Source organism: Poromitra crassiceps, assembly GCF_964638095.1.
Source record: "Poromitra crassiceps genome assembly, chromosome: 22".
Taxonomy (NCBI): domain Eukaryota; kingdom Metazoa; phylum Chordata; class Actinopteri; order Beryciformes; family Melamphaidae; genus Poromitra; species Poromitra crassiceps.
In genome coordinates this window covers 14,611,358-14,627,874 of record NC_139647.1, presented here as the reverse complement: position 1 = coordinate 14,627,874, position 16,517 = coordinate 14,611,358, and the positions used below count along the sequence as shown (strand labels likewise).

Genomic DNA, 16,517 nt, shown 5'->3' with positions numbered 1-16,517 from the left:
CATCACCAGTCTTTTTTTTTACAAGGTTACAATTTTAATCTATTAGTTGGTTATACATTTCAAAAATAATTAGCCCCTCGCACCCTGCAGGTGGTATTTCATAAACAGTGTCGTACATATTTCATCAAATATTATCTAGTGCATAGATAATATGTATGCAGCTTCCATGTTTGTCTTGATCCAGTCCAGGAAGTAAGTGACCCGTACGTAGACCCCAGGCTTGTTCTCCTGAGCACAGTTGTCTCCCCAGCTCACCAGACCATAGAGGACATGGCTGCCCTCATGCTCGCATGTCAGCGGTCCTCCAGAGTCGCCCTGCAGCAAACACAATGCCCTGTGAGAGCAACTCACGGCAACAGTGGTGCTGCCTTTCTCCAGAGACACTTTAATTTTAGCCTATTATTCTAACTCGTAACGTGATACTACTGTGCTGTGTACATAGACACCTTCTGTCTGAATAGAGTACAATCTGAATGCATCACACCCCCTATCTGCTCCTCTGTTCCCCACTGACCTGGCAGGTGTCCACCTCTCCCTTGAGATACCCGGCACAAAGCATGCCTTCATCCAGGGCTTCTCCGTAGATGTCAGGACGGGTGCAGGTTCGCTGGCTGATCAGTAGCACCTCAGCATCCAGCAGGTGGTTGGAGCCAGAAGCTTTTAAATCGGGTGAGGAGGCATTGAGAAGAATAGCCAGATGTCATTGAAGCCCTGGTCTAAAACCATTTCACTGGTGGGTGAAGATATACCATAATAACATGAGGACAGAAGATCTGACCTGGCTATCAGTTCTGCATGTTTGGAGAAAAGTTTGGAGTGGACACACACAGAGAGTGTGTGATGTGGAATTTGTCATCTCATATAGACTGTTGAGTAGAAAGATGAGGAGATGAGGCAGCAAAGGTATAGACCATTTCACTTACCATTCTCAGTAGAACCCCATCCAGAAATGGTGCATTCTTTCCCATCAGGCAGTATAGCATCGGGCAAACACGCAGCCTTCACAAACTGTGTCTCAATGGCACAGCTTCCATTATAATATGAGGCTTTCAGCTTCAGCAGAGCTTGGAGGAGGAGGAGGAGAGATAATTATGTTGGTATTGTTATTATATCAATGGCACTGACATTGCATGTTACATTGAAAGCAGGGAAGTAAGTGGCACGTCTGTATTTACCTATGTCTTTGGAATTAGTGAGGAAGTCGTAGTTCTCGTGTGTTATGGCTCTTTCCACATCGATGATTTGCTCTGTGGGCTCGTCTGAATCCAGAGTCAGTCCTCCGGCCATCACCTGCATCTCTTTGTGCATCTCACTGTGGAAACACAGAAGTGGCAGGGTCACAGCTGTTACAGCAATACCAACATACATGATTTGAAAGCCATTTTCAATTTCCTATTAAGACCTTTACTGATGATTGACTGTTACTAGTAGCCTCGTTTCAATCTCTTCCAACGCTTCAACCTCACTCAACAGTGATAGACCAGCTCCGCTAGAGGCCCACTTGTACAAACACTATTGAACAACCTTCCACTCATTTGAATTGAGTGTTCAGCCTGGAAACACTTTGAATTCATACCAGATTAATTAGTGATTAGTGAAATTAATTAGTGACTGGTTGCCTAGTAACACCTTGATTAACTGGACATTTGGCTTACATGCAATGGGCAGCTGTCAGTGCCCAGCAACTGTTGATGAGTACCGCTCCACAAACGTGCTCAAAGTATCCGTCAGAGCCTCTACGTCTGGACTGCAGGGACAGCTGCCAAGGCTGAGCACCGGGGATGGACTTCAAACCGCCGTAGATGCGGTTGATAACCCTTGTAGGTTGAGGCTTGCCACAGGTGGAGAACCGCGGCCCCCCAGGGGTGCGCTCAGTGGTGGTCTCAACCAGACTGTCTGTCGGTGTGGGAGACTCACTGGCGCCACCGTCTGTCGGTGTGGGAGACTCACTGGCGCCACCGTCTGTCGGTGTGGGAGACTCACTGGCGCCACCGTCTGTCGGTGTGGGAGACTCACTGGCTCCACCGTCTGTTGGTGTGGGAGATACACTGGGTCCGCCGTCTGTTGGCGTGGGAGGAAGGTGGGTGGGCTCAACTGATGGAAAGAGACAAGGGACATAATTAGTTCTTCTTCACAGCATCTGTCTATGCAGGGGGACATGTAGTGTGAGGTGTGTGCGCGGCTGACCTGCGGAGCACCGCTTCACGCCACAGTACTCCCAATGTAGTCTCCGGCCATCCTTGATGAAACACCACGGCTGTCTGTCTCCATCTGGGTTTCTGGGTCATAAACATTGTGTGAGAGTGAGAGCTCCTCTCCTTTTATCCTCTGTGGACGTATTGAATTCACTAAAGAATCTAGTGCCTGTCAATATGCTTCTGAACCATTGTCCCTGAGACCAACTCCGGTAGACTCATTGTACGTGGCGAAAACTGATGTTGATAGGTGAATTGAAAGGGAATGTTGAATTGATAGGTAGGCTTACTACTGCCAGTAATCTCAAGTAAGTCATTCCTTAATGTCGGTTTCAATTTCAGGAGATTTGATCTCTCCTCTCAAACTTAACTCAGCGTTGACACACCCCCATCGTCATGGAAATTACAGTAAATCGCTGAGATACAGCTTTGCATGACGTGTATTGTGTGTGTTATTTAAACCCGACTCACCTGCAGAAGTTGTGAGGCCCCAGTCCATCGGCGTCCTCAAAGCTAGTGAACGGATCGGTTCCTCTCTGCAGGATGAAGAAGGAATTCCAGTGGAGACACCGAGCCCCGTTTTCTGTCTCACTCACTGTCCCGCGGTATGTCTCTCCATTCTCCTCATAACAGTCTGCTGGGCCTGGTGGGGACATCCCAGTAAGTGAGAACATACAGGGACACGGACAGAATGAAAAGAGGTGAAACATTAAGAGGAGATACTTGCCAACATTGCATAAATGTCCCGAGAATCCTGAGGGACATTCGCAGCTGAAGGCGTCAGTGTGATCACATTCTTTGACGCACTTGCCGCCATTCAGACAAGGACTAGGATTACAGACCTCAGCAGCTGTAGGGAGAAAAGCAAAGATATGGCAGTTTAACACCGTTTTTGATCAAATGGAGAGATGAAAGTTAAAGGGACAGCTCACCCTAAGGGGTTTGGGTATCGGCCGCAGAGATGTCTGCTTTCTCTTGAATACAATGGAACTGGATGGCACTCGGCTTGTGGTGCTCGAAGCACCAAAAAAATACATTTGAAAAACTCAACAGCATTGTCTCTTTCCAGAAATCATGACCCGGTTACTCCAGAAAATGCACAGACTTTGTTGTGAGCAGTTTCATGTAGGAACTATTTTCTTTTGCAGACTCATGTAGGAACTAACGAGCAGCTAGCGGTTGTAGTTTGGTCAAAAGAAAATAGTTCCTCCATGAAACTGCTTATAATAAGGTCTGTGAATTATCTTGAGTAACGGGGTCATGATTTCTGGAAAGAGACATTGCTGTTGAGTTTATCAAATGTATTTCTTTGGCACTTTGAGCACCACAAGCCGAGTGCCATCCAGGTCCATTGTATTGGAGAGAAGGCAGAAACTCTGTGGCTGATATCTCCAAAACTCAGGCAACTAACACAAAACAATATAGATGGATAAATAGCACTACAGGCGAGAGGGAATGTATTTTGGATTTTAGGGTGAGCCGTTCCTTTAAGGATCTAGGTGGTGTGTTTTTCAAACCTTTTACACAGTTTGGGAGCTGGTAGGGCTCAATGCATTTGCATTCGTAGAAAGGGGCAGTGGTGGTCAGCACACAATCGCCCTGCCCACAAGTACCCCGCCTGCAAAGTCTGGGTACTGCAAAAACAAACAAACAAACAAAGTCTGGGTACTGCAAAAACAAACAAACAAACAAAGTCTGGGTACTGCAAGAACAAAACAACAACAACAAGTGTCAATTAATTAAGATATTCAGGTTCAGAAGAATTACAGCTCCCGTGAAGATACAGGCACTGACATGATTTTCAAAAGCACCAACGCATGATATTCATTTTCCCCAATTAAGCTTTTTCATTTGATTTGCTTTTAAAAATAATAATTATTATTAATAATAATAATAATAATAATAATAATAATAATAATAATTGATTGGATTTATATAGCGCCTTTCAAGACACTCAAACCGCTTCACATATCAGGGGAGGGAACTCAACTCATCCACCATGGATGCGTAGCACCCACCTGGGTGATGCACGGCAGCCAGTTTTTAAAGGGAGCATATAGGCTGCAACTATGTCGTATTTCAGAATAAAAGCACTTATTACAATGATTATAAGCATGATTATTTATCTTTTCTCCCACCCCACTAAAGTCATAATGTAATCCTTGTTGAAGACAGACCCTCAATGGAGACACACTGTGCTTGATCAATGAAGAAATGTGAAAAGGAAAATAAATGAAAGCAGGAACACAAGAGGCTTTTTACAAACCTTTCTGACACTTCTTTCCCTTGAACGGCTCGGGACAGTTGCATTTGAAATTTCTCCATAGGGTCTCCTCACACACACCATTGTTGAGGCAGGGGTTTGGATTGCATTGACCTAAAGTATAAGCACATTGCAGGAGGGGGTAAGGAAATATGACTCTACAGGTTGCAGTGATTGTTCACAGGTCATACAAGCAAATGTGCTTCTCTGAATACATTTATCTTTGAGGTCAATTCCTCACCGTCTGGCTCTTGAAGATGGAAAACCCAGTCTGTATCAACATCTTCGTCATCATAGGTTGGGTAATCTACTATTTGAAACAAAAGTGTATATATTTTTGCATCCCCGATCTCTTTCCATAAATGATAACATATGGAGGTATGATATTATCATATGCTTGCTTACAAAGAATGTCAAAGTTGCTCCGGGGTCGGCTTGTAGGAGTAGGAGGTGATTTGAACCTTGGCTCTCTCAACCTAAATCTTCTTGACTGATCAGATCAAAAAAAAAAAATCACCATGTGAGATCAAAAATACATTATTGAGACAATTCTGAAAGGTCCTAAATTCTCCTATACCAATTCAGGGAGTTCAACATCACATCTGCTGCTTGTTTTAATATTATTTCACCCCAAAATGAATAAAAAAAAACTCAAACTTGAGACACTGAAAATGAGAGAAGAACAACAATAAAATTCATTCTTTGACTGCTCCATGCTGCTACTCCAATAAAAGTCCCAATAACAGAATGCAAGACACACCTGAGCAGGTACGATGAACGCGGCCAAGAACATCCACATGAGGAGCAGCTTCAGACTCATGATGCAGTGAATCAGTGCAGCAGACCCGGCAGAGAGCTATCGTCTAGTGGATCACTTACTCCCTCCTCCAAATCTTTATGTACCGTACCACGCAGCCAGACAAACCTGTATTACTCGACTTGTATAGACTGAGCTATAGTATCAAGTCTGTTTCATAAGAGTTGACGGACCAGACATAAAGCTTCATTATTATTGTTCTTTATGGACGTACCGTATTGTTATACTGTGAGACGAGACGAGACGAGACAGGACGAGACATGGGTCCTCTCATATGACAATGCAATGTTTCATCACTTAACCCATTGATACCTGATGCAGCATTTGCGTGTCTATCCCTCATTTGTGTGCGTATCCCTTTAAGACCGCGAACCGCGTTAACGCGGTTCGCGGTCTTAAAGGGATACACACACAAATGCTGCATCAGGTATCAATGGGTTAACATCACCTCAGGGCTTTACTGGGTTTAGTTATGTGTTGTAAGCCATTACTTGTCAGTGCATGTGCATAATAATTATATATAACTATGATTTCCACATTAGTACACGTGGATAGTATTAAAAATATATTATCTGATTTACAACAGAATAGATATAGAAATAGAAATATAATAGAAATATTGTATTTGTATTATAGCATATATACTGTATATAATATAGCATTGTCTCTGTATAAAATGACAGTTATATATAGAAATAAAAAAGACACTTGAGATTGCTGCAGTTTTGAAGTTTTCCTTTAAGAAGTCCTTTAAAAAAATCAACTACTACCACTAATTTTGATTACACCTTCAGTCCTCACTCTCTCCATTTATATTCAAGTTTCTTATACAAGCAAGTATATGAGTTGTGAAGAGTTGCATTTTGAGACCTGAACATTTAAATTCCAGAAGCAACAACACAAAACACACAAAACATAAATCATAATGAAAATAACTTGCTCCCATTCACAACTGAGCCCCATTTACACTGGCTGGCATGTTGTTACATAACATCTTGCTTATGCGGCTGCTGCTTGTGTCTTTGACTTGATCCAGTCCAGGAAGTGAGTGACCCGTGTGTAGACCCCGGGCTTGTTGGCACTCCCGCATTTGTCGCCCCAGCTCACCAGACCATAAATAACATGGCTGGTGTTCTCCTCACATGTCAGTGGTCCTCCAGAGTCGCCCTGGAACATCAGAGAAACCAGGTGACCACGCGTAGCCTACTGATGGAAAATGCAATATGGCACGCTAGTGACATTATTATGATTATGATGATGATTATGATGATGATTATTATTAAAAAAACAAGTTGGGTAGTCAGTGGTCACGCACGCGCGCATAGACACACACGCACGGGCACACGCACACACACACACACACACACACACACACACACACACACACACACACACACACACACACACACACACACACACACACACACACACACACACACACAGCTTCCCCTACAAACCTGACAGGAATCCACCCCTCCCTGCAGGTGGCCGGCACACAACATGCTGTTGTCCAGGACCTGGCCATAGACCTTTCTTCCAGAGCACGTGTTCTGGTTGATCAGCAGTACCTGGGCATCCAGCAGGTGGCTGGAACCATATTGAGCTATCACCGGGAAGGAAGTGTGTGTGTGTGGGGGGGGGGGGGGGGGGGGGGAGGAAATGAGGGATTTAAAAGGAACATTGACAAAAACACTGCAGTGTTGTTACAAAAAAGTGCCTAATGACATATCATGGCCCCAGCGGCGCCTATGAAAGCCATGCAAAAGTGAAAAGTTGACTATTTAAGGACACATGCTGAGGCTGAATGGAGAAAGAGTCATACATGTCTCAGTGGCACCCCATCCAGAAATAGTGCACTCCGTCCCATCATTCAGCGCGGCAGCAGCAGGCAGACAGGCCGTCTTCACAAACTGGCTCTCATTGGCACAAGTGCCGCCGGCACCTCTCAGCTTCAGCAAAGCTGATAGGGGACAGTTCAGGTTCATGTCATAACGATGGACAATACACGCCAAAAATATTGCAAAAGTGTCTTGCATTTTTATATTTAAATCTCTCGTACCTGGAAAACAGCATATTATTAGTGTTTAATTCATGGCATACAGAGTAGACCCCCCCCCGCCCACACACACACACACACAACCTCTCCACAAAACTTATTTCCTTTAAAGATAATGCTATCCCATTGATTTACACTGTTAGCCACTTTTGAATGATTCAACCCCAGGAATACGTCAAATTAGGGAAGTCAAAATGCCATTTCAGTGTGACTTTAAATCCTCATATCGGCCATTAAATCATATTAGTCATGGCAATATCAGTTTGTTTCTAATGAAATGAGGGAGAGAGCCAGGTATCTTGATCATCACCTATGTCATTGTAGACAGCTTCAAGAGTCTCTCTGTAGTTCTCATGCCTAATGACCTGCTCCACTTGCAAGGTTTGCTCTGAGGGATCTTCCAAATCCAGATTCAGATTTCCAACAACCACCTGCATGTCGTTTCTTGGGTCACTGATCAAACACAAGCAACACGTGACAGGATCATAAATATTGTGCCAGCAGGTGTGATCTGACATTGCATGTGTGCAGAATTAATTTAGGTTTTGCATTGTTTCACGTATGCATTTGGTATGATTTCACTCACATGCAGTGTCCAGCCGTCAGTACCCAGCAGCTGTCGATGAGAACCCCTCCACAGGTGTGATGGTAGACCTGGTTGGAGCCCTTGAGCCTCACTTGCAGGGACACCTGCCAAGGTTGGGCCCCGGGAAGGGCCTTCAGACCCCCATAGATCCGGGTAATGGGCCTCTTCGGCTGAGGTTTTCCACAGGTGATGAACTGGTCAGGTGGTGTGAAGGGTTTGGCTGTAGGCGGCAAGGGACAAGCTTCATCCTCATCTGAATTGTCGGGGTCGATAGCTGCTGTAGGTTGGGGTTTGGCAGTTGGCTGCTGGGTGGCTGGCGGTTGGGGTGGTTGGGGTTGCGGAGCGGTGGGCGCCACACCTGAAAACGCATACAAAATAACATGGCTATTGTTGCTGACCTTCTGCTCGCTCAGAATGCAGTCTGACAAGTTAATGGCCGACCTGCCACAGTGGCCTTGTGGTTTGAGTGTCCGCCCTGAGACTGGGAGGTTGTGAGTTCGATCCCCGGCCGAGTCATACCAAAGACTATCAAAAAATGGGACCCATTTGCCTCCCTGCTTGGCACTCAGCATCAAAGGGTTGGAATTGGGCGGTTAGATCACCATATGATTCCCGAGCGCGGCGCTGCTGCCGCTCACCGCTCCCGCAGGGGATGGGTCAAATGCAGAGAACAAATTTCGCACAGTCGGGTGTGTGACAATCAGTGGGACTTTACCTTTAACTTTACCTGTGTGTTGAGAACATTCTGTCACATCACAGTAGTCCCAAAACAGGTTACGGCCTCTTCTGAGGAAACACCAGGGCATCGCGTCTCCATCTGGGTTTCTAGGTCAGACAAAAGATTTGAGTGAGCAGCATCCCCTTTCATAGATACAGTCGGTCACGTTACTTCCGGTAACGTGTGTGTGTGTGTGTGTGTGTGTGTGTGTGTGTGTGTGTGTGTGTGTGTGTGTGTGTGGCCGTGGGGGAAAACGGGAGGATTTCCCCCACGCTGATGCTGCTGGTGCTGCTGTTACTGTTGACATAGACATCGATCACACCCTCAAGAGGTCTCTCTACATCAGTGCTGAACGCAACCGCCTGGACTGCTTCCGTCCGCTGCTCCAGGCCACAGGCGTTCTGACCTGTGACGTGTCTTCTCGCCTGCTGGATAATGTGCTGCATAACAGGTGCAATACGGCCTTCGTCCAGCTGCTGCTAGGCGCTGACCCCGGCCCTGGTGACCTTGGAGCAGGCACAGCTGGAGGAGAGGGCGGGTCCCAACGCTCTCAGGGTCTTTCTGGAGGCCAAGAGATGTCCTCGCAGTCTGGCCCACGTGTGTCGGATCTGGATCGGCCAAGCGCTGGGCACACATCGCCTGATCCAAGTCCACTCCCTACCTTTAACACAAGTGATGAAGGACTTCGTGCTCCACCATAACTGACTTGAAGTTTATTCATTTTCATTTCCTAGATTGAGTTCTTCAGTGACTGTGTTTCAAACAAATCCAGGACCAGAGATTAAATGCCATCATCATACGCCACCTGTAGCCAATCCTACTACTATACTTGAAGAGTGTTGTAGTGTCCATGTGTGCTCGGTTCATCGTGTCCAGAGTCCCCACCACAGAATTGAGCGGACGCAGCGCACAGCAATTATGTTTATCTTAATATGACGTGAGGTTCAGTTAGCTTTCCACAGAAACAGCCGAGATAAATACTTTTTACTTGGTTACATTTCAGAGCCTGTCATTTTTTTACTTTTACTTGAGTAAACAAGTTGAATCAGTACTTCTACTTTTACCAGAGTCTTTATTTAGACAAGTAACTGTACTTCTACTTAAGTAAAGAATGTGTGTACTTTTCTCATCTCTGGTGAAAGCTGACCTGCAGAAGTTGTGAGGGCCCAGTCCATCGGCGGCATCAAAGGTATCGAAGGGATCCACACCTTTCTCCAGGATGAAGTGAGAGTTCCAGTGTAGGCATTCATCTCCTTCTTCTGTCTCACTCACAGTGCCACGATACGACTCTCCTTCATTCTCATAACAGTCACCCGGGCCTAGCAGAAATATACCACAATCAGTCAGTATAGAGAGCCAAAGTGAACGTCACTTCCTGCTTCAGCACTGTACCAGAGCTTTTCATCTGCCATTTACTTTCCCAAATGCTTATAAAAAATAGTTGTACTTGTTCAAACCAAATGGTCCAGATAGATTTAGAAACAGGAGAGACCACATAACATTTCACTTGGACCAAAACGTTAAAAGAAATTGGGTTTTCAAGAAAATATTTTTTCTATGTTTTTTTTTTAAAGTTTTGGTCCGAGTGAAAGTCCTATGGCCTCCCGATTCTAAATATAGCTGAACCGTTTGGTTTGAACAAGTAGCCTACAACTATTTCTATAAGCATTTTACGAAATGCCTAAGGTAAAATAAAGGGTGGATGAAAATCTCCGGTACAGTGCTGAAGCAAGAAGTAGGCGGTCACTTTGACTCTCTCAGGGCCATAGCCATCTGGGGGCCCTAAGCCGGATATAGATTAGGGGCCCCCTCCCAGGGGCGGGGGTTTGGGGGCATCCGCGCTGGAAGTACTTGTAAGTAGGGGGTGGTGTAAGGAAGGGACTCTCGGTGCTGCCCGCCAGGGCAGTGCCGAAGACGATGATGACGCTCGTTTGTAGCCCTATCAGTGTCAAGCAAGCGTGTAGAACCCAGCAGCCATAGGGGTTGCCAGGTCAGTTAAACCAGGGGTTCCCAACCTTTTTTGTGCCAAGGACCGGTAGATACATGCAGGACCGGTTGTCAATTGTAATGGTTTTAGTTACATATATATTTACTCACCAGGTGGCGACAAAAGGTAAATAACAGCCTTTTGTGTTGTACTGTATGTAGCCTACAGTATTTATGTTTTTGTTTAAACTACAAACATAAATAAACGTCAACCTATGTTTTAACTACCACACACAGCCTATAATATTATAGCCTATGTTTATTAAAAAAAAAAAAAAAAAAAAATGAGGGGGCCCCTGGCAAATCCTGGGGCTCTAGGCAGCCGCTTAGTTCGCATATAGGGCGGGCCGGCCCTGGCCTCTCTATATGAGTTATAAGAATGTATATATGGTATTATGCTGGAAGATCATGTAGAGTGCAGTATTTACCAACATGACAGAAACGCCCTCTGTACCCTACAGGGCACTCGCAGTCAAAGTCCATTCCATCCCTGATGCATATCCGTCCATTCTTACATGGATTAGGCTCACACGGTGAAACTTTGGCAGAAAAGAATACACAGAGAGAGAGAGTTTGCATTTGGATACTGCAACTGACCACTCTTTTAAAGAGGAATACTGTAGACTCAGACTGTAGTTTCTTGTTGGGATAAGAAAGACACCCCTCACCAGCCAAGCAGCCTGGACCGTGGAAGGGCTCCTTGCACTTGCACTCATAGAAAGGGGGGGCAGAGGTCAGGACACACTCGCCACGCCCACATATACCTTTCTTACAACGTTTGGGACCTGCGGGATTAGCAGGGATGACAACAAAGAAGGTGTTTCGTGATTAAATTATTTTTGACTGCCAGTAACCTTTGCAGGAGGACAATAACAGCCTGGAGGGAGAGAGAATTATTTCCAACCTTGCTCACACTTCCTGCCCTTGAAAGGTCTGGGACAGTGACATTTGAAGTTACTCCTGCCCCTCTGCTCACACACGCCATTGTTGAGGCAAGGGTTTGGATTGCATTGTCCTGAGATATATGAGCAAAGTAAAGGAGGAAACACGAGATACGATAGCTGTTACATCATCACTTTACATTGTAATAGTATGCCATGGGAAAGCATGTGAAATTTAAAAAGAAAAGATTGTTATTGTTCCATTGTTTGATGGTCAATACCATACCTGCTGGGTCTTGAAGTTCACCCATCCAATCTGCATCATGTTCATCGTCGTCGTCATCATCATCGTCATAACCAAGCTGAAAGAAAATGTCTAAAAGATGGTTTTATTGTTAAATGCGATGCATGATTGTGTGTCTCTCTTTTTAACCCAAAGCGTTTCACCTAAACCTAAGTTCACCTGGGAGATGTTTTCCCCGTTCTTCCGAATGCAGTAGTGTATACAAGAGTACAGTATTCTGAGGACTTCCACAATGAATAAAATATATCAAATGTTCATCTACTCCTGTACATATAAAAACAAGTAAATTGCTTACCTTCAATTATATCCTTATACCTTACACGGAACTTGTGTTTTCTGTCAGGGTCAGGATCATTAGTCCTATGTTTGTGTCTACGTCTTATCAGCTGATAAAAAGAAATATGAGCACATTAGTCATAATAAAGAAATGAATACATGCTCAGTATTCTTCTATTGTGTTTTATTCACAGCAAAATACATTATCAAACATTTACGACGTTGTAAATAAGTCGATACATCTGTACATTTATTTCTCTACTCAATATGCCGTATAAACTGCCAGTCTTGACTTCAAGCACTGTGCCAAATATAGAGAAGTAAACGAAAGCTCTGAATACGTACGTCAGCAGGTATGAGGAGCACCGCGAGGACCAGGCACAAGAAGAGGAGCCTTGGGTTCATGATGGCAGTGGATCAGGGGACACCTGGCAGAGTGAAATCAGAGGATGCCCGTCTGGCAGATCACTCACACTTTTCTCCAAACACTCGTGTAAGCACACTAACCTTTGTATTTGCCAGGGTATTCCGGGCCTCTTGCTGAGTCAATTCTATCGATCTGGACCGTATTCTTGGGATAGGCTCTTCTAGTAATATCAACCCAACAATGCTCACGCTTCTACCATAGCAGCGGACAGTAATAACAAACAAATATATGGCACAAAATGGAGGTCATCACTCTTTGCCACCCTTTGAACAATTATTCATTTTGAATTTGTGTGCACCACATGGTTCATAAAAAAAGGCAGGCAGCAGCAAGCGTTCAATTGCAACACAAAGGCTCAGAGAGCATATTTGCAAAGAGCTAATTATTTGTTTGAATCTAGACTTTGGCTCCACATCCGGTAGGTGCATCTCAGGATAAACTGTACAGTGTGCTCGTAGATCTCTCTCTCTTGATACATTTACAAGACCAGCGAAGCAGAATTCTTATAGTATGATGGTGTCGTATGCCCACCTAAATATGCCATAACGTCACCACTTGTACACAACAGCCACTTTTATGGATTCCGATGAAAAGTGAGACATTTCTCTGTCAATACCGAGACAAACTCTGTCACAAAGGAAGAAACTCATACACAGAAATCACCGTCATGACGGTGGTGTTTCACACTGCTAAATAAATGTGGGCGCACTGGGATGTGTGGTGTTAACACGACTTGTTACTACATTTCAGCACCTGACACAAAAATATCAGCTGGACCTGTTTCTTTTAGTATGACATCTGAAATACATTTGGTAACACTTTATATTGAGGTCCTTGTAATGTGTTAATTAATAGGTAATAAGGCCCTTATTAACACTATTATGCCATATTAAGACTATATATGTGTTAATCATGGCATCATGAACACATTTATTGTGCACTTATTAGAAACTTGTTAACAATTTATAGACTGCGTAAGAACGATAATAAAATCGGTATTAGTAAGACTCAATGTGTTTTTGTAATGCTATAGTATAAACAATTATAAGAAACTCACAAGGCTTTTATTAATGATCCTAAGCAGTCTATAAATTGGTAACAAGTTTCTTATAATTGCTCATAAATATCTTGTTAACAATAAACATGTTTATGATGCTATAATTTACAAATTGTATATATGCAAGTATGTATGAATGTATGTATATGTATACATACATAGTCTCATTACACATACTATTGTTAATAAGCACCTTATAAGGGTCGTATTACCTATTAATTAACACTTATTACAAGGACCTTAAAAAGCATTACCATACATTTCATTGATTGAAGAGAGTTTATTTTCTTATTTCAAAGAGGAGCGATTTGTGGTCAGCAGCATTGAGAAATGACTATGAGTCCTCCTCAGCAGCTACAAATCAAAGAGCACTGGTAGGAGTGGTGTCAGCACAGATCACAATAGGTTTGGCATTGGTGCCCTTGTGGTCGTGGCCCGGACACAGCGCTAGATGGAGGCAGTCTGTGAAGGTGCCTGCACAGAAGGAGAACAGTGGGGTCATGTTGTCAGCCCCGAGGAACGTCACCAACCCTGCAGGGAAACTACACAAGACCCCGATACGACAGAAGTGTTGTGTGACGGGCAGCTGATGGGGCACCCCTCCGTGCCAGGCGGTGTACTCCCCGTCAAAGAACTCCACGCACCAGGACTCGTTGCCGCGGCCCAGCCAGCAGTCCTCCGCGTTGCCCTTGCGAGGGATGCTGGGATAGGTGAGGCCCAGCTCCCAGTAAGTCTTCCCGGTCACGTCGATCTCCCAGTAATGGCGGCCGAAGCTGAAGCCTTGCGCGCTGATGACGTTGAGGGTGGTGTCAAAGCGCCCGGGGAGGTCGGGGACTTCCTGCCAGGTGTCTGTGTAGGTGACGCTGTCACCTTGGGGCGAGATGATCAGCTTCGGATGGGCCGTCTCCGGATCCAGACACACCTCACTGGAATCTGGAGACACAAATCCAAGGCTGTTTTTACATGGATATTGTGACACGTCAGATCGATCGCATCATTTATGAGCTCTCATTGGTCAGATTAACTGTCAGTCAGTACAGTGTACAGTGAATGAAACAGTATAGTGATGAATGTGTGAACTGACAGCTTTTGATGAGCTTCTTGGTGATGGGGGTCTGGGAGCGGATAAGCAGAAGCATGTTGTTGGTGAGGCCGAGGATTTGGTCAGCTTTGGCCTCGTCCAGGTGCATGCTGCTGGGGTCCGTCCTGTTCAGCAGATCCATCACCCTTGGAGGAGACAGACCGCACAGAGAAAGACCACATCAACCACTGCGCTATATTGGAGCAGATGGTTGATTAATTAGTTTGCACGCTACTTCATCGTGGATTTCATACCTGTCCCCTATCTCTGTGTCCTGGTGCACATGCAGGGTAAGAGAAGGAAGATTGAAAAACAGCAGAGAAATCAGCGAGGTTATATGAACTCTGAACTCAACTGCATTTTCATATCACTCACAAATCAGTGGCCAAATCCAGACATATTGTCCTTGATGCAGTTGCCAGTCTTCTAGTGCCGAAAGACAAGTGACATGAAATCATACTGTCACGGTTGGATTGGTTAGGTGCCATGTTTGTCACTTTGAGCTGCTGATTGGCTGAGGCCTGACTTGAGGGCGGGCCGACCTAGCGCTCAGGGGTCACTTCCATCAGGAAGCAGGAAGTGAGAGCAAGTGGGGCATTTGAGAGCTTGGCAGAATGCCACATGGATGCAACCTATAAGCTGGACACCAAACTGAAGATAATGGCCTTACTAGTGAACTAGTGACTGTGTAACCGCACTGAAATGTAATGAACTGAACCCCCATATAAATGTTCTTCGGTGTATGTTACATGTGTTAGTCATCTGTCAGGTTGCTTTGGCAGCCGCCCAACAGCAGAACCCGCGCTGGCCCAGTGGATCAACCTGATGCCAAGGAGAGATGATACCAGCCCGCCCGGGGGGTAATCAACACATGCTGGACCTAAGGTATATGCCCTTGCCCTCTCTGCTAAGTTATGGCTAAGGTTCGCTCAAATAGGCACTGGTTTAATTGTCTGGCGAACTGGCTGGTGGCCTTTGAGACCTAGACAACAACGCTGAGTTTAATCAAATAATAATAATAGCTGGGGCACCGTGACAGTACACATTTAAGAAGCTAAATAAAACATTTCATAATGAAAGATTTTGTGTCCATATTTGAGCAAGGGTGTCCGGATGTGGCCACTGTTAAGTATATTTTATTTCATTTCACCATTGTATTGTGCTGCATGATGTCCATTTGGTCCAGTTCCACCGAGAGTCTGGCCAGGTCCTGCTCTATCTCCTGGATGAGGGAGCAGTTCTTCTCCATGAGCCCATCCAGGGCAGAGACAGCTGCCCTCTCCTCCATCTCCAGGTAGGCCAGGCTAATCCTCATGTCCTCTTCCAAGACCCTCTGGATCTCCTCATATGTCCTTATGATGCTCTCCCTTATCACTGAAGACTTTTTCTGAGTCAGGCCACATGCACTCAGTGTATAAGTAATGACGAGCATATTATGTCATAAAGCCTAGTGTCCACAGCTGTTATTGCAATGTTCTTTGTTTGTACAAAGATCATGACTGACATACCAACTTCATGTCACCATAAAAAATAAAAAAATCTTGTTGTAGAGAAATGTCTATCTGGCCAGTCCAAACACAACTTACTGTGATTTCGGATTGCCGTGCAGCCAGCTTCTTCAGCCTGTACTTCACTGCCTCCCTTTGCCTCTTTAGACACTCCTGGTGTCTTTCTAACATCGCCTGCAGAGAGGGTTGCACACATATTCAGCACAATTCAATTGAGTCAGCCAGATGTGTCCAACCACGTGTGGCGGAAGCAGGAGCAGCTCACTCACACCTTATTGTGGGTTTTTAGCTCAATATGAACGATGGAGAAGATCTTGACTAACAGCGGCGGCTGCAAGGGAAGTGACTGTTTATGACGTGAC

The 16,517-nt window shown here is 45.0% G+C and overlaps 3 protein-coding genes across 3 annotated transcripts; all 3 read right to left on the bottom strand.

Annotated features, from left to right (window-relative positions):
- Window positions 1–135: 135 nt before the first annotated feature.
- LOC310796177 (hyaluronan-binding protein 2-like) lies at window positions 136–5,278 on the bottom strand (the record flags this gene model as incomplete). Its single annotated transcript, XM_083658317.1, has 10 exons — window positions 136–315; window positions 515–657; window positions 924–1,064; window positions 1,176–1,312; window positions 1,656–2,094; window positions 2,188–2,279; window positions 2,667–2,838; window positions 2,923–3,045; window positions 3,713–3,863; window positions 5,219–5,278. 10 exons carry the CDS (start codon window positions 5,276–5,278, stop codon window positions 136–138), a joined length of 1,638 nt encoding a protein of 545 aa, XP_083514443.1.
- A 996-nt stretch (window positions 5,279–6,274) lies between these two features.
- LOC310796176 (hyaluronan-binding protein 2-like) lies at window positions 6,275–12,487 on the bottom strand (the record flags this gene model as incomplete). The annotated part of the gene is made up of 12 exons (XM_083658316.1): window positions 6,275–6,442; window positions 6,733–6,878; window positions 7,098–7,235; window positions 7,642–7,784; window positions 7,918–8,275; window positions 8,645–8,742; window positions 9,783–9,954; window positions 11,050–11,160; window positions 11,290–11,406; window positions 11,526–11,636; window positions 11,789–11,864; window positions 12,428–12,487. 12 exons carry the CDS (start codon window positions 12,485–12,487, stop codon window positions 6,275–6,277), a joined length of 1,698 nt encoding a protein of 565 aa, XP_083514442.1.
- A 1,440-nt stretch (window positions 12,488–13,927) lies between these two features.
- Window positions 13,928–16,338, bottom strand: LOC310796175 (zinc-binding protein A33-like; the record flags this gene model as incomplete). The annotated part of the gene is made up of 5 exons (XM_083658315.1): window positions 13,928–14,499; window positions 14,651–14,793; window positions 14,902–14,921; window positions 15,798–16,034; window positions 16,234–16,338. Coding segments are annotated over 5 exons (1,077 nt in total), but the record flags the coding sequence as incomplete, so codon positions are not given.
- Window positions 16,339–16,517: the final 179 nt, after the last annotated feature.